This window comes from Rhinolophus hipposideros (genome assembly GCF_964194185.1).
Source record: "Rhinolophus hipposideros genome assembly, chromosome: 10".
NCBI classification, from domain to species: domain Eukaryota; kingdom Metazoa; phylum Chordata; class Mammalia; order Chiroptera; family Rhinolophidae; genus Rhinolophus; species Rhinolophus hipposideros.
Genome location: NC_138056.1, coordinates 48,881,543 through 48,899,987, shown reverse-complemented (window position 1 = coordinate 48,899,987; position 18,445 = coordinate 48,881,543). Strand labels below are relative to the sequence as shown.

At 50.6% G+C, this 18,445-nt stretch overlaps 1 protein-coding gene across 1 annotated transcript in view; it reads left to right on the top strand.

Moving 5' to 3' along the window:
• The window catches only part of MAP6 (microtubule associated protein 6), a 74,003-nt gene extending 61,769 nt beyond the window's left edge, over window positions 1–12,234 (top strand). Inside the window, exon 4 of the mRNA XM_081063651.1 lies at window positions 11,205–12,234. Coding sequence (XP_080919777.1) covers window positions 11,205–12,093 — 889 coding nt within the window. The 3' untranslated portion in view covers window positions 12,094–12,234. The remainder of the gene's footprint in view (window positions 1–11,204) is intronic.
• The last annotated feature ends 6,211 nt before the right edge of the window (window positions 12,235–18,445 follow it).

Sequence of the window (18,445 nt, the reverse complement as noted above, 5' to 3'; positions counted from 1 at the left end):
GCTGAGAGAAATGAATGACTGCTACTGCTTTAAGCTGCCAGAGGGCTCTTTAAAACATGCAGATCTGACCATGTCACCCCTGCTTTCAATCATCCGTGGGCTCCTTGCAGTCTCCGGAAGCTTCTTGTCCACTCAGTACACCATGCTGCTTCTCACCTCCATGCCTTTACCCACACCGCCCCACCTGCTCAGATTGCCCTTCTGCTTCTCCACCTGGCTAACTCATCCTTCAAGACTCCGCTCAGGGGACAGCTCCAGGAAGCCTTTCCCGCACCACCCAGGCTGGGTAAGATGCGCCCTGTGTGTGTGTCTTCATCCTAGAACTTACCACATGTTGTGTCATTTGCTCATGTGTGTGTCCCGCCACTGGATGGTCTTCCCCCAGGGCAAGGCCAGACCTTTCCGTTCATCGTTTTAGCCCTCGTTTCTGGCCCCACGCCTACCACACAGAATGTCTTCTAAAGTGTCTGTTGAATGAATAATGAGTGAGCGAATGAATGAATGACGACTTTCACCATCTGCCTTCGTGTTCACCACACTGCCTCCACAAGGCTTTATTCTGCCTAGGAACTGGCTCTGCGCATGTGAAGGGGATGGTTTTGACAGCACTCATGGCCAATATCAGAACATAGAGCAGTCAACGGGTGGTTTTATAGTGGTCAGCCTGCCTCTGTACTTTATGTACTCACTTTTTCCAAACAGCCTTGATTTCAAAAAACCACAGACTCTTGGTGAGAGGGTAATCTTAAGAGGTTGGCTGATCCCAGCCCCTGCCCAGGATGGAGCTCCTAACTCCACAATGGCAGAGATGTATCCCTCCAGGGGCGCGTCTTAGGAAGCAGGCCTGCGAGTTAGAGCCAACAGGCCTGGTTTTAAATGCAAGCTCTACTGTTTACTAGCTTTGTGACCTTGGCTGAGTGTCTTCATTTCTTTGAGCCTCAAAAAGGTAACAGTCATACAAGTATCCATCACTATCTAAATCTAGTTGGTTCTCAAATTCAGAAAGTAGGTGTTTGGTCAGAAGGGACACAGTGTAATCTGAACCTGTTTGGTTCCAGAGTTTGGGAGAGCAGGTGGTAGGAGTTCTGATAGCAGGGGATACCGTGTTTCCTTGAAAATAAGAACTAGCCGGACCATCAGCTCTAATGCGTCTTTTGGAGCAAAAATTAATTTAAGACCCAGTCTTATGTTAGATAAGACCCGGTCTTATATTATAGTAAAATAAAACCGGGTCGTATATTCATTTTTGCTCCAAAAGACGCATTAGAGCTGAAGGTCTGGCTAGGTCTTATTTTCAGGGAAACAGGGTACCTGTTTCTGATTCACAGGACTGTTAAGATGGCCCAGCGAGGATGAATGCGAAAGGCTTCAGTGGACTATAAAGTGGAATGTCCTTGTCAATAGTTCATTTAAGGGTATTTGTGCTACTACCACTTCCCAGTTATCTACCACCCTTGGGCCCAATGGTGTGGTAGCTGGAGCTATGTGTGGTAACTACACTCGCTGAGAGAAAATCCATCTAGTGTGGCTCCTGTTGCCATCCCCTCCCTTCTCCCTTCCCCTGGTCTCTCCTCTCTGAGCACCTATAAATCACGCCGTACAGATTCCATTTCTGCAATTACATGTTCATTTTCATTGATCCCCTCTGGACATGTGAAGTCAATTTTGATTAATTACTCAAGATCCCAACCTTTGCTTTAGATGGGGTGCGGGAAAAGGACAGAAATGGATTTGCAAGTTCCCAGGAGCACAGAGCTAGACAAGAACTGAGTCATTAGGTCTGGTTGCCTTAGCCCAGCACTTTACATTTTAAAAAGGATCCGTAGCAGAATTATCAGAGTCTTGGCAGCCCATTGAGACAATCAATTATGCCCTTGACTTTGCCTTCTTGGTGTTAAAACAACCAAGGATGCTTTTTAAAATATTTATTATACAAGTGAGAATTTACTTAATTCTTCTAAGCAGGTTATATCTAGAAAAGGTGTTTAACAGTAAAAAGGACAACAGCGACAGCACAGGGAAGAACACATAACGGTCTAGCCACCTCGGGCAGCCATTGCCCTGTACGTCAGGAGAACATGTCTGCCTGCAGGGAACCTGGGCTAGTGGAGAAAAATCTGAACTAGGAGTCTGCTCCAGGTCTTTGGTTCCACTTCTGTAAAATGCAGGTTGGCACAGCCTAGATAATAAATGGTCAAACCATTTATTTGACCTTTACACACTTGTTCTCCTTTAATCCTCACAATAGGGCCAGAGTGTCTGTAGATATCATCCCCATTTACAGATCAAGAAATGAAGATGCGGTGATTAAATAACAAAGTCACACAACTTGTAAGCGGTGAGCCAGGATTTGAACCTAAGTTTGGGTGACTAAAGCTCATCTTTTGTTCAGTACTTGGGACTATCCCTGGGATCTCTGTTGTAAAGATGTGCATCCTCGTGAAGTAGCAAGCCCTTCATCCTGTCCCTTCCTTGCTCTGAAGCCTACGTACTCCTGTTGTCTATGGAAAACGAGTCAGATGAAGGGCACAGAGGCTGAGTTGGATTAGCACGGTTACCACCCCCGACCCACTCCCCCACCCCCACCCCAGCCCAGAATTAAGCCTTGTGGTGGCAGCATTTTTCCTAGCTGTGGTCCTAGCTGTTCTTCCTGTACGAACGAGCCACATTTTGTGGATTCTTTGTGTGGCCCCAGACCGGTGAACCGACTGGCAGCCATACAGGAAGGGCTTACAGGTATGGGTATAGAGGGTACCCACAGCACATGATGCTGCTGCCTTCTGGGCCTGTCTTCTTTACCAGGGTCTGCTGACTGGCATGGGGTAAACCTGGGGGGATGAGGAATCCTTGTGTAGTGAATGCAGGAAGGGACAAGGGGAAGGGGGGCCGGTTGTTGGAGGTGTAGTTGAGAGCTCAGAGCTGGGGACCTGCAGAGGTCAATGGCGCCAGCCTCCTGCACTCGGCAGATCCAGAGTTACCTTAGGTCAGACCTAGTTCAGACATCTGCAGACCAATTGCAGTCACACCCATGAGGGATATTGTTGTGCAGGAAGGAGCTTGACTGAAACTCTGTCGTCCCCGGTTAAAGTCCACACGGACTTTAGGAAACTTGACCTACATGCCCTTAGGAAACTTATTTCCTTTTCTGAGCCTCTTTTCCACCCCTGTCAGGAATACGGGACTGTGGGTGACCCCTGTCTGCCTGGCTGACAGGGCTGCTGTCAGAGAATACAGTGTGCCACGTTGCATATAAATTCTTCTTGGAAACCCAGAAGGAGAAGTTACAGTTTAGGATGACAGAAAGGGAGCTAAGTCAGTTAGAAATTGGAAATCGTTTGTGTGTCATTTAAATGTGGTTTTTAGAATTTGCTCTGGTGCGAATTCCTTTTAAAACTTCCCATTTAGGATAGAGGTCTCTCAGCATGTGCCAGCCCCATGCCAGAGCTCTCTGCTTCTCCACTGTATTCAATGACCTGGCACATAGTAGGCACTTATTAAATGTTGTCTGTGGAAGAGAGGAGGGAAGAAAGAGGGGAGAGGGAGAGAGAGGGGGAAAAAGTAAGGAAGGGAGGGAAAGAGTGAGGAAAGAGAGATGAAGCAGACGTGGTCTCTACCCTCAAAGAGCCCCCCACTCATGTGATCAGCTGCTGTGAGGGGAACACTGGAGGAGGACTTGACCCCTGGAGGTGGGGGGTCCGAGTGATTTCTGAGGAAGTGACCCTAGAACTCATCTTCAGTCACCGAGGAGGGGGTGACTAAGGCAGATGGGGACAGGTGGTGTTGGCAGTCACAGTGACGTGCCTGAGAGAAAGCTCAAGTAGCCAAGAACTACATCAATGGAGGTACAGAGTCCAGGGCAGAGGTGGTGTGTCCTATTTGGTAACCGCGCCTCCATATCACTTTCAGTTCTGGGGTCACACTTTCCAAAGGATGGGAAGCCAACGGAGATGTGTTGTGAGGAGAGTAGTCAGGACAGCGAAGGGTCTGGAAACCAAATGTCTGAGTTGTTGTGGGCCATGTGTTGCCCAAAGAAGCCAGGAATAAGAACATAATTGCTGCCCCCTTCAAATATCTGCAAGGCTGTCCCAGGGCAGGCAGCGTGGCATTCTCTGAAAGGGTGGCCCCAGAGCACAAACCCAGATTGGGGCAGGCATAGGAAGCAGTGGAATTGACAGAAATACAGATTTCTGCTCAGAGTCTAACCAGTAGGCCACCAAGAGGTGGGTTGCCTCTCTGGGTGTGTCCCACCCTGGGACAATGTGGGCAGTGACTGGGGCCAGCTGGCAGGGAGATAGCAGCAGACGTTCAGGAGACCCAATGACCCTCAGGTCTGTCCTTTCAGCCCTGGATGCTTTCACTTGGCTCTGTGAAGTGTGATTTCATAGAACAGAGAGAGAGGACTTCTCCAGCAAGTGAAGGGACCTTGGGACCCTAGTTAAAGAGACACAGGCTGATGAAGGCTTAGAGCCAGGGATGGTGGTGATGCCGGCACACTGGTAGCTTTGTCCATGGTCTGTCTCCTGCTCCCCACGGGGCGGGGATGGGGGCAGGGGTGGCCCTCTGGTCAGGGCACCAGTCTCATTCACTGCTATGCCCCCAGCACAGGACCTAACACAGACTTTGTCCAGTGAATGGATAAAAGAGAAAGAATATAGAGAAAAAGCCACCTACCAGCCATTTGTGACGCCCACAAATGTCTGCCAGGTACTACTATGAGCCAGACACTAGATACTAACAATGCAGAGATGAAAAAAACACAACCCACAGCCTAGTGGGAGAGACAGGTAATTACCCAGCATCATGATAACTGCTACAATAGAGGCTACCATGGAGTCCTGTGAGGGAGAAGGTGGGACAAGAGCTGTTGTTTTAAGAATGCCTTGTTTCCCGCAGATTCTTCGTAAGAATAATGAGCCTTTCAAAGATGGTTTCCTTGGCACTCCCCCTCGGGGAGCTGTGTTGCCCATAACTACGTTGGGAGCTTTGTTTGTGTCTGGGAAAAAGGGAGCCCCTGCACAGGGCCCAAGAGGGCAGGCAGGAGGAGAACAAAGCCATGCAACTGCCCTGTCCCTCCACCCACCTCCTGCCAGAGCCCCTGAGGTACAGTAGGCCTGGCTCAGACCCTCCTGCCCACCTTTGCTTCCAGTGAATTTGCTCTATTCCTTCTACCCACCCACTGAGATGTTGAGAGGCCTGTGCTTTAGCCCTGGACCTGATGTCTGTTAGCTGGGTGGCTATGGGAGAGTGGCTTGCTCTCTGCACCTACTTGCCTATCTGTAGAGTGACACAATTAGACCAGATCCCTAAGTCCTCTCAGGAACTAATGTTTACTAAATATCACCTGCATTCCAGGGGTCACATCATGACCCCTCACAAAAATACCCTCCCTGGAAGGTGGGCTCTGTGATCCCCAGTTTATAGATTAAGAAAACTGAGGCCCAGAGCCTGGCACGCCCATGATGACATCCCACAGCTAGGAAGGAGTTGGTCAGAATTCAAACCCAGCTCTTCTGGCCTCGAGTGCAGTCAGTGAACTTTCTCCCCCAGCAGGCTGCCCCTTACATTACAAGAAATGATCTGTGTTAGAACACCTAGCATTGAGGCTGGCACGTGGTTATTGCTCAGGCAATATGAGTTTCTTTCTTCCTCCGTGCTTTTCCAAGCTGTGGAGGCAGGGATTGAAGCACAGGGTCCACAGGTCCCTGATTTCTGAACAGAGTCCTATGGCAGGAGCATGGCCCCAGCTCTCAGCCAATTTGATGGCCTATCAGGAGAGACAGTCTGAGAAGGAAAAATCACGTGGTGGATTATGGGATTAGAATTGTGTGCAAGGGCAGGAATCAGTGGGAGGGAAGGAAGCCCTGTCTGCAGAAAGTCTGGGGTAAGGCCCAATAATCCTGCTTCCAGACTCTGATAAAGCATGGACCCAAAGTCAGTGTGTGTGTACCCAAGAGGCATTGCCTGTCTCCATGGAAACAGTATGAAGGGCAGAAAACCATGTTCCTAAGACTTAGGATGTGTCATGTGAACTTGGAGCACTGCATTTTACAAATAGGACAGAGCCTGGCACAGAAAAGTCTCTCATTTTATGATTCATTCAACAAGTACATACTGTGTTTCCCCAAAAATAAGACCTAGCTGGACAATCAGCTCTAATGTGTCTTTTGGAGCAAAAATTAATATAAGACCTGGTCTTATATTATATTATGTTAGATAAGGCAAAAATTATAATAATTTTTGCTCCAAAAGACACATTAGAGCTGATGACCAGCTAGGTCTTATTTTCAAGGAAACACAGTAGTCAGGGCCTTCCCTAGGTCAGGTACTATTTTAGGTACAATGATATGCAAATATGACATGGCCCTACCTTCTAAATGCTTCAGTCTAGGGGAAACATTAATCCAAAAGAATGCAAGCAATTCGCTATGAGAAGGGGTAGGAAGAGAGGGCCAGGTACCAGGAGAGCCTGTAGCAGGGGACAGCTTTCCTGGAAAAGTGCTCCAGGGAGCCAAGAGATGGAAGATGAGTAGGCATGAACCAGGGGAAGAGGGAGCAAGAAAATGTTTCAGGAGGAGATAACAGCATGTGCGAAGATGGAAAGGAGCAGGGCAGACTGAGGAACAGAACAAAGTCCTGGGAGGCTGGGGCACAAAGAGAGGAAGATGGTGGGAGCCGGCTGGTCAGCCAGGTGGGGCCGTGTAACAGGATGTACTTTTTCTTCTGAGCGCAAAGCAAAGCCACGGCAGAGTTGCAAGCAGGGGAAGAGATTTGCTTTTTTGAAAGATAATTCTGGTTTCTATATGAAGAATGGACTGGAGGAGGGGCAGGGAATACCAGTTAGCAGGCTGTGACAGCGGTCCACAGAGATGGTGTCACAGCTGGTGGGGAGAAGGGAGGGAGGCAGGAAGGAAGAGAAGTGGGGATATGCAAGAGATACATGTTAGGAGATGGAACAGATGGTCTTGACAGACTGGGTGAAGGTTTTGAGGGAGAGGGAGGTCTCAAGGATGACCCTAGGGTTCTGGCTGGGGCCATGGGTGAGATGGTGACATCTAGGTTTCAGCAACAATAATTTCTAAATCTCCATTTGGCCTTATTCGTTCCAGGTGCCGTGCGGGGCATGGGCGTGCAGGCCAGGAGGGTGGCCCCTGCCTTCAGGGAGCTCACAGTCTAATGGGGGAGACCTGCCATGTAATGGGGGTCTCTATAAATGTGGGAGAGACTATCAAATGGTGCTGCAAGGCACATACAGACCAAACTAATGTAGAGAGGTGCGTGCAGAAGGACCTTGTGAGGAGGAGGGATCTGAGCCATTGGGGACCGATAGGGGGAAACGGGGGCAATCCAGGAGCAGCAACAAAGAAACAAAACATTGGGAGTGCATAAAACAGCATGGGGTGGCCAGAGGACAGTGCGAGGGGGGTGAGGCTGCGGGCCCGCCACCAGAAGCCCTCCCTTCCTCCAGGGCTGCCATGAGGGTCCAGTGTGTGAGCAGTTAGGAAATTGTTCCTACAGTTCCTATAGTAGTGGACTTAGTCACGTGATGTACCCAAGCGCTCCACAAATGTCAAGAATTATGATTGCAGACCCCTGCCTAACAGGGTCATCTGTTTCTCTGTTGTGATAATCCCTGACATTTGTATTGTTATCCTCATTGTACAGGGGGGGAAACGAAGGTCTACTGTCGTTGAATAATTGCCCAAGATCGAGCAGGCAATAAGCAACACAGAAACTGAGACGAACCCAGCAGGTCGTTTTAGTTTCCAAGAGGGTACAAAGGCTGGGAGGAGAAGGGGTCTGTGTCATATGCTGTCTTGAGAAGAAGTGCATCTGGCTCAGGGCACCAGATTTGGTTGTGCAGGTTGGGTTAGGCCCAAGGACAGCTGGCCTGTGGGCTGAGTGGAGCTGAATGCAGCCCCTGTCCACGCACCAACCGTGCACCCGGCTTTCCCTGCCCTCCCACCCCGGTGGCACGGCTTTGTCTCTTGCACACAGAGGGCGCTCTGAGTGCTGCTTCTGCCAGCCTTACTGGGAGTGGTGGGGCAGCCTTACTGGCAATGCTGGGAGACTGGCAGAGCACACGGAACCAAGCGATGGCCAGTCAGTGTCAATGAGAGTTTTATGTGCCCTTGAGGGCAGTTTTGTTTATAGGAAAACCAACTGAGGCTGCCGTGGTTTTAAAAATGAATGCTTAGTTGATAAAAGTAACAAATTTAAAAATTTAGTCAATTTTAACAGTCTCTTTGAAGGGGGATTTTATAACTTAATTCAATTCTCTTAAATAATTTAAATGATAAATAATTTAAAATGAAATAAACTAAGCTTAAAAATATGAAAACTATTTGGTTGTCATAAACGTTCCATCATTGTTTACGAAATGTATAGAATTGTCTTATATCTTTCCATTTAAAAATCACAAGTCTAAATTAATTATTCCATTACAGATTTTATATTGGAATCACAAATCTAATGTGTTACATATGCTAATATGCCAAATTATTTTAAACATTACAAATACTTTCAAACTAAATCTATACCAATTTTTCCTAAACTTAAAATCAAAAAAGATAATATGGTAGATTTGATTTAGCATTGGTTTTTTTCTTTTAATTTGTTTTATTTTATTTATTTAAGTGTGTTGTTTTCCCAGGACCCCTCAGCTCCAAGTCAAGCAATTGTCTCAGGCTAGTTGTGGAGGGCGCAGCTCACAGGGGCCCATGTGGGGATCGAACTGGCAACCTTGTTAAGAGCACCGCGCTCTAACCAACTAAGCTAACCGGCTGCCCCTAATTTGTCATTTCTAATCTTAATTCTAAACCTTCCCATGACTAAAGACACTTACTTACTCGCTAAGGAAATAAGTTTCTAACCAAAGCAATATAAGTTTATATATCCACGCTGATTTGGGGTTAGTTTACCACTGGCTAAGAGTGCTCATTAAACAGAAATTTGGGGCATAGCATGGGAGCCAGTGCTGCAAACACCCAGGGAAATGTATTTAGCAACTCACACTGTTGGGGCTGGCCTTCTTTTTAATCTCCGTGCCAGCTGGGGACGCTGAGTCCATACCCTTCCCGTGCAATAACCCCTGAGATCAAGTTAAGCCCTGGTCTCCGTTTTTGTCTCCTGTCTCAGCTTCACCACCCCTTCAGGATGACCCCACCCAGGTGGCTCACAAACTGCCAGGTTCACCCAATCAATGTCCTGCTTGATTCTATTCTGAATCAGGCTTTCGCTTTTCCTCTCTGGCCAGCCACCATGTATTAGAGGTATTTCAATGCCATCCTTGGGTTCTATATGCTTCTGGTGGCTTTGCCTGGCTCTCTCCCCAAATGCTAAGCTCGTACTGATGGCAGCCAGCGGTGTCCATCTGGCCAGGGCAGCTGTGCTGTGTGTGGTGCTGAGCCAGTGAGCTGCCCTGACTTCTCTCTGTCCACTGTGATGTTTAGAGACATCATGAGGGACTGGACAGGTAGGCTGCCTGTGCTACCAGGTGTTCTGTTGAGAGACAGCAGTCCCCTGGTAGCTCGAGACGCTGGACACAGTAAAACGCGTCTGGATCTGGATGATACGTCAGAGTAAAAGAAGTCCACATACATGGCATTTTACTTCTAAGTAAAAAGAAAAATAAGCATTGTATTTCATAGTAATATTACGGTACAGGTGCTCTATGTACAAAATCTCTAATCATAAATTTGAGGAAAGATCATTACACCGAATGAAATAGATGACAAACTTGAGGCCCAAAAAGATGAAACCATCACGAGTTGAGAAAGTGTTACTAAGTAGAGGTCTTACTGTACCAGCTTTAATAAGCAGGTAAGGCATAGTCCTGAAAGCCAATAGGAACTGTTAAAATGCTGACATGGTTTTAAGCTTAAAGACTGGCCCCAAAGAGTGGTCACAAAGTGTAAAAGAGTAATAATGGCTAACCTGTGCTGAGCACTTACTAAGTGCCAGGCGCTATAGGGGAAAGAAACCAGGCACCAGGAGGGGAAAGACCCAACTAGAGGCCGTGCACTCCCTTTCACTGGCGATTTCTGGACCTCCGTTTCTTCCTCTGACAAGGGTGACACAATCCTCCCTGCACACTTCACAGGGTTGCTGGGTTGCGGAAATGAGCTTTGAACCGAAGTGATTTGGAAAGTGGAATGTGCTATGCAGGAGCTCGTGACGCTGGCTGAAAGGCCACTCCTGAGTGGTGACTTGCAGCTTGGCCTGCGAGGAGGGAGTGTGCATTCTAAACTACGCTGGCAGGGTCTGAATGTGGCAATGTTTGCCCTTGGTGTCAGGGATGTCACCTGCTCTCTACGACGTGGGTGGGCCAAGGGATGGGGCAGGTATCTGCAGTGAGGCAGATGGAGCAGCTGTGAGGATTCTGAAGAGAGGCTTAGATCCTTGGCTGCAGGGAAATCAGCCCCAGAGACTTGGAGTAAGTGTGGCCACAGGCCCGGGTAGAGTAGAGGGAGCCAGAAGTGGAGATGGAGCGAGGGGAGCAGGGCCTGTTCGCTGCCTCAATGGGAAGTCCCAGCCAGTCAGCTACCAAAGGTGGGGGTGGTAGCAGTGGCATGGGCAACAATGAGATGCATTGTTATAGAGAATTTAAAAGCAATAATAAAACCAATTAAAAGCTGTCTGCTTATTATTACTACCACATGCTGGTTGTTTTAAACAATGTCAGTGATAAAATACTTTTCTGCTTGCAAGGAATGTGGAGAAGAGGGACATTCCCACTGCCTCTTTCTTGGCACCCCTTGCCCCACCCCACAGCCAACCCTTAACAAGTGGGTCTGGGAGGAGAAGGAGCCTTGGAAAGCCCTGTGGACAAACAGCACCCTGGTCTGTAAGGTCATCTGAGTGGACAGCTAAGACGGGCTACCAGGATGGACCCAGCTATCCCACAGGAAGGAAGAGCGGCCTGGGTGGAGTGGGGGGTAGACGACTGCAGGACTCTGTTTTCACCTGGGTGCCACCCTCTGTGCCACATGCAGGTTATAATCAATTGGCAAGCACACTGAATGACTGATTCCTGAGCCTGCCCCTCATCCCACCCCACGTTCTGTACTAAGAATATGGAAATCAGATTCTCCTCCTGGCTCTCCAGCAAGAGCTGCCCTGCCCAGGCTCCACGGGCAATCTGTGTCCTGCCCTTTCCCTGGCCTGAGCTCTGGCCCTCTCAGTGACCACCTCTCTCTCCTCTGCAGGAGCCAGGTCGAACCCATCAGTGATTCACGTAAGAATCGAGGTCCTGTAGCCACAGAGCCAGATAAGGATCAAGGTCCCGTGGGCTCGGGGCCTCTAAAAGATCAAGGACTTGTGATCCAAGAGCCTCCAAAGGATCAAGCTCCTGTGGCCTCAGGGCCTCTGAAGGATCTAGGTCCCATGGTCCCGGCACCAGTTAAGGATCAAGGCCATGTGGCCCCTGAATCTTTAAAGAAAGAAGGTTCTGTGATCTCAGCACCAGTCAAGGACCAAAGTTCCTTGTTCCCGATGCCTCCAAAGAATCAAAGTCCTGTGGATCCAGCAAGAGTTACGGATCAAGGTTCCATGGTACCAGAGCCTCCGAAGGATCAAGGTCCCAAGGTCCCTGCATCTGTCAGGGATCAAGGTCCTATGGTCCCAGAGCATCTGAAGCCGCAAAGTGCCACGGTGACAGCACCAATAAAGAAAGAAGGTCCTGTGTTGCCTGAGCCCATAAAGAATCAAGGTGTGGTTGTCCCAGAGCCAGGCAAGGATCAAAGTGGAGTGGTCCCCGCGCTTCTGAAGGGTCGCGATTCTGTGGTTGCAGCAAAGGACCAAGGTCCTGTGGTTCCAGCACTAACCAAGGACCGAGGGCCCATGGTCCCCGAGCCTCCAAAGAATCAAGGTCCTGTCATCCCCGAGCCTGTGAAGAATCCAGTCCCTATAACCCCCATGCCTCTGAAAGATCGAGATCCTCTAGTCCCACCACCAGCAAAGGACCAAGGTCCCGTGGTCCCTGAAGCTCTGAAGATTCCAGGCCCCAAGGGCCCTCAGCTGCCCACCGTCTCACCTCCACCCCCAGTCATGATCCCAACTGTCCCCCATGCAGAATATATTGAGAGTCCCCCCTGACACCCACCTCTTGACACACCAAGGAAAGAGCTGGCAGTGAAAGTGCTCCCTCCCCGGGGCGGCGAAGACTCACATTTAATATGCATGAAACATGTACTGTATAGTCTTGCCGGAATCTAATAAAACTGATCCTTCTGGCTCAGCAGTGTCTCTCTCTGGCTCCATTTGAGTGTGTGTGTGTGTGTGTGTGTGTGTGTGTGTGTGTGTGTGATGCACATTTGAAAGTGCGCATGCAGGAGTGCATCCCCCATCTGGGCCAGAGGAGTCAGAAATCCCCAACTCCTGTAAGTTGTCAGCAAGCGATGGGAGGGGGCGGGAGATGCTAGGAGATGGAGGACAGGACACACCTGTGTTTCTCCTTTATTCTCACACTCCGACACTTCACTTCTGACACCAGATGTGTGGGGGTTTCCCCACACATCAAGCAATTATCCAACACGAGCTGGGTGCCTCACAACTCAATTCTGACATTAGCTACCTAGAGACAGCGTCAGCTCCTACAGGTTAAGAGAGTCCCACAAGACTGTCCCCTGCCCCCTCCACTTCAGATGCCAACTGCAAGTCCCAGGTTGTCTGTCACTTGTACTTCTGACTGGCTATAAATCTGGGGTTCCTACAACCCCCTACTTGGGCTCAAAAATTTTCTAGAATGGCTCACAGAAACATGTTTATTGACTTATAAAAGGATAAGCATACAGACGAACATCCAGCTGGAAGAGATAGGTAGGGTAAGATATGGCGGAAGGGCCACCCGGCTTCCAGGCCCTCTCCTGGAGTGACACAGTACCAGTACCTCCAGCAACCTTGAAAGCTCTCCAAACCCCATACTGTTGGGATTTTTATGGAGGCTTTATCACACAGACATAATCAATCATTAACTCATCCTCTTCCTAGAGGATGAGGAGGTGGGGCTTAAAGATCCAAGCTTCTAATCACGGCTTCATCTTTCTGGTGACTAGTACTCATCCTGAAGCTACCCAGGAACCCAGCAAGAGTCACCTCCTTAAAACAAAAGACACTCACCCAGGAAATTACAAGGGTTTTAGGAAATCTGTGCCAGGAACTGGTGGCAGAGACCAATACATATATTTTCTATTATTTTCCACGTAAGGTCCCATGAAAGCCTTGGAACTGGTACCAAATCACAGCAGGCTGAGCCCTTGGGTGGGTCAGAACTGGAGCCTGCAGAGGAAACAGGAGCAGGGACCCAGCTGGCCCAAGGTAATTCTGGGAGACCATTGTTTGCCAAAGATTCAGTCCTAAAACTCATCCAGATGTGGTGCTTCTGGGAGAAAACCAGGCCTCTGATCAGAAGAGCCCCAGGACACTCAGGAGGACAGAACCTAACATCTGCTGATCCTCACTCAGTACCCAGGATAGCTCAGCCAGGGATTCTAAAACAATGCCTCACGTCCCCCATTCATGCATGCACACAGCAGACTTTCCTTAGCACCCACTCGGTGTCTCACTCAGTGCTGGCATTGAGGTCACTGTGATAAAAAACAAAAAATCCCAGCCTTACGACAAGGAAAGGAGAGCCTAGGACAACAAAAGGCCTGGTTTGAGAAGACAGTGAAGAGAGAATGCCTGGTGTGGGCAGCCAGGAGGGCTTCTCAGAGAAAGTGGCCATGGAGTTCAGATACCCTAGGCAGGGGATAACGGGGCACCATGGGTGTGGCTGGAGAGCCCAGGTAAGCATCCCTGGGAGTCCTTGAATGAAAGGAACCTGATTTGCACGAAGGTTTGATCAAGAAGGTCTCTGGGGCAGAAAACTGGGATCAGGAAGGGATGACCAGTTTTCTGAATCTCAGGGCATCAGGGAGGGAGTGGGGGTCAGTCCTGTGGGCTGTGTATTGCTGGTAGGCGGGGAAAATGGGGCTGCCAGTAGGGCTGAAGCTCTGACGTGGTCAGAGATGGGTCCTGTGAGGATCCCACTGTCTGGGCCGCAATGGCCTCCCCTTTAAAACCCAGAGTTCTCAGGGACCTAAGGGTGTGTCATGCGAAGTCTCTAGTTCTGCTCCCTGCACAAGAACGCAGGACATGGTGAGGCCAAAAAGGAACACCCACGGAGCCGTAGGTAGGGGAGTCATGCCACTATATTCTCGCTGGCGGCTGGGTTGGCGACACAGGAGGCAGGAGCCACACGATCCACAATCCACCGTCTACCTCTCCGCCAACAAACCAACCCCCTAGCGCAGCCACAGCAGTTATATTAGTGGCCAATGGCTCACAGGTTATAGCTGACGGCCAACTAGCCACAGCTGATGGCCATCCAATCACAGTTGATGGCCATTTACTACCCGAGCCAGCACCTTTCCACGTGAGGCCGAAAGCCTGGAAACTGCTCTCTGGGGCTCTGTCCCCACAGGGTGGGAGGAGCTCCACCTGTTACCTTCCACCAAAGCCAGCTCCCAAGAAACACTCCCACCCCTTTAAGATCTTTATGATCTGTTACCGACACTAACTCCATTTAAAGGTCTTTTTTAAAAGAGCTCCTTTTAAAGGAACTCAGCTCGGTTCTTACCAAGAAATCACCATAGGAAGTACTGATGACTTCCAAATTTTTCTGAGCCACTGGCCCCAGGCCTATCTCCTCACCCTTTTCCCAATAGCACCAGGATGTTCTGCTCCCAGAAGCCACCTCTACACACACACACACACACACACACACACACACTGAGGATTTTTCCTGGCCCAACACAGAGCTTGCTGCCATGTGAGTTCTAATAATCAGAGCCCTACAAAAAAAAAAAGGCCACACTGAGGCTAAAGAAGTGCTGTGTATGGACACCTCCCTCCTTTCAGTTCTCCCTCTGAGCCACACACCCAGTCCCATGACACACACATTCCCATGGGCCAGGCAGACGATGGTGCCATCTCTGAGACGTGGAACATGCAGGGGCAGATGTCCAGGAGGCCACCACCTACCAGGGTTCAACCTCTGAAGAGAGAGCTGCCTGGAACAGGATCTGGGAGTCAGCTGCCGTTGTTGGGGTGGGGAGTGGTCACTGAAGCCCCACACTGAGCTCCCCCAGGGACAGTGTCAGAATGGAAAGAGGTGGGCCCCGCTCAAAGCTCTGGATATTTTTAAGAGGTAGGAAGAGAAGTGCACAAAGGAAGCTGAGAAGGGCTGGCCCTGCGCTGCAAGGAGCGACCAGGGGTCTGTGGTACCAGAAGTGATTCAATAAGGAGAGTGGTGCCCGGTAACAAAAGCTGAGAGCAAGATGAGGTGGCTGAGGAACACGGCAGCTTCCACTTGGGAGAGGGCAGATCTGGGCTCCAGCCACATCCATTTTCTTACTTGTCAGACAGTCCTAACAGAGGAGATCCTGAAGCAGAAAACCTCCAGCTCAGGGTGAGCTGCTGGCAGCCGTCCCACTCACATCACGTCCAGCTCTCCACTGCATAGAAAGAAGGCCCAGTGGGGAGGTGATGGCCAAGGCCTCTCGTCCGGGCTGGGGCGCGGCACGGTGGGAAATGAGCTAGACTCTCTCAGCCCATCCCAGATGCAGACTTCATTCAGGCCCTGGTTCTTCCCGGCTGCAGCCATTTCCCAGCCCTCCCCAGCGTCCATCATCTCCATCCCTCCCTCTCCTCCTCTCTTCCCTCAGAAGCCTTGGGAGTCCCCAGATAAAGTACTCTGGCCATCACCAGCAACTCCGCCTTTACAGACACAGCTGGCCTGTGGGAGATGAGAGGAAGCCCAGGGGAGGGGGGAGAAGAGGCGGGGCGGGTGGGATCTCTGCAAGAGGGGTCCTCTCCACTCCTGGCCCAGGGCCAAACCCTGGTGGGTCAGCATCTGAGCCAAGATCCATCACTGGGATCCCGAAGATGCCCGGCCTCCGCCCAAGAGCCCCCGAACCCGGTCTGGACTCCCGCTCTTACAGCCAGGTTTTGACCCTGTCCCCCCCACAGCCCAGCCCGCGTTCTGCGCACTCACACACCGCCACGCCCCGCAGCTCACCCCCTGCCAGGGTGCCGCGCTGGGGCACCAGGCAGTTTCCCCAGGCCTGGGCCCGGGTTCCTCTGCCAGTGCAGCCTAGCCCGGTGGGGCCTCAGGAGCGGTCAGAGGGACGCGTGAGGTTGGCGACTGGGAGGAAGAAGCCTTGGGGCCGGCAGGTGCGGACCATGCCCTCCGCCCACCCGCCCTGGGAGGGGCTGGCGCCACCTGGAGGCTGGCCTTGGATACCCCCCGCGAGGAGCTGGGCCGCGGACTCGCGGGAGCCTCTGGTGGCTGATGTAGGGAAGAGCCGCGATTTTACACATTTTTTCACTTGAGGATGCTCTTCCTTAGCACCTGCAGGCAGCTGATATGGCCGGACTAACAGCCCGGCCCTGATTTACCTACCTCCGCCACCTGCCCTGCCACTCTCCACACCAAGCAACTCTACCCTTCACTGCACGGTGGGAGCACAGACCTCTCACCACCCTCCCCTGCGCCAGGATGGAGTCAAATGGCCTCGGGGCCTTCTTTGGGTCATCTGGGCGGCCCCCACATTCAGGCCTGGCTTCTCCCACTGCCAGCTCCCACCTGGTGGCGGAGTTGTTGCAGCTTGAACTTTGAGCCCGGGGGTCAGGATTCTAGTGTAGTCTCTGTCCGTTTCTGAGCTGTATCTGGATGATTAGAAAGATGTCCCACCTAACTGGGCTATTGTGGGCATTAAGTGGGCTGACATAGTACGAGCAGGTTTATTATTAGAATCTGGCCAGTTCCTCTCCTGCCCTTCCTGCAGTGTGGAGGAAGAATAATTATACAACTGAACAAGAGCATTTCCCAGGGCCTCAGGCAGGTCACTTAACCTCTCTCAGCCTCGGTTATCCAGTCTGTAAAATAGGGTAATCTCTACCTAGCCAAACTGTTAGAAGGCCGAGATGAAATTATATATAATCAAGTGACTGACATGGTGTTTAGCACATAGAAGCAAAACACAAAGATAGTACAAACTGAATTATTCAAATCATTATTCTGATCAAGAAATGCCTACTTACCCTTCAAGGCAACCTCCTCCTGGGAGCCTTCCTCGTACTCCCCATGGCAGTCACAGCTTCCATCTCTGCACTCCCACAGCCCTGGCGCTCTTCCAGCACAGCCTTTTCCCTTACTCAGCAAATATGTGTTTAATGCCCTATATGTGTATCATGTTGAATGTAGGTGCAGGATGAATAAGACATAGTTCCTATTCTCATAATAGTGGGGGGCAGTGAATGTGTCAATAGGTGGATAATTTCATAGCACTAAGGAGTGGTAAAATGAGAAAACATAGAAAATCAGGTGGGGGAGGAGCTGCTTATATTGGGCAGTCAGGGAAGGCCTCATTAAGCTTTCTGGATGACAAAAAGCAGCCTTGCAAAGATCTAGAAGAACCACTTCCCAGGGAGAAAGAACAGCTAATGCAAAGGCCCTGAGGCAGGAGAATACATGTGGCATGCGTGGCAGCAGAACGATCCAGGGGACTAGAACACAGTGAGCACTAAACACACCTGTCACTGTCCCTAAGTCTCCACCTCTAGATGAAGCCCCACGAGGGCACTGACCTAATTTATTGGGTCCACAGCACAGGACAGACCTAGAGCTCTGAAAAGTTGTGTTAAAATTCTGTTGCAGTAATAAATGGGAGTGAATCAGCTGGCCTTTCTGCAGCCCTATTCGTATCTTAGAGGACTCCAACTGGGTCGCCCAGCCAGGCCGGGGCTCTTTCCCTGGACCAACAACCTCCAGAGCAGAGCTGTTGAGATGAGGAAGCCAGAGGTGCCCAGACAGGAAATGACCTGTCCAAGGTCACACAGCCAGCAAGCAGCAGAGATGGGCTAAGAATCCTTTCTCCTGCCTCCCCCGTCATGGGGGTCTTCTGTCCTGTGCATCCCAAACGCCCTCTCCCTCCCTAAGCTGTAGGAGCCCAGAGCTCCAGAAGAGGGAACTAAAGTGAGGCAGACTGTCTGGCTCCTCCTTTTCTACGACAAACGCACAGAGCAAGGATCCCACAAGCCCCTTCCTTCCAAAGCCATGTCCGGTCACGCAGTCTGAGCTTGTACCCTCTGGCCCTGGATGTGGATGAGGTCAGCTTGAAGTGAAAGGCTAGGGGGCTGAAGCCTGGAGTCCTGCACAACAGGACTGGGATACCCTGGGCTCCAGGTTCAGCACCATCACTCCGACCCTGCATCCACCTCTCCAGGGCAGACAGAGCCGAAAAACAATCTCCTGAGTCAGCATATAGCAGGCCTGGCGCACAGCAACATCTGCAGTTAGCTGCCAGCATTTCAGGACCTTACATGGACTGTTAGTAGCAAACCTGGCTTCACAGAAGGAGCCCCTGTACCCTGGGAAGAATGACATGGGAATCTCTGATCCAAT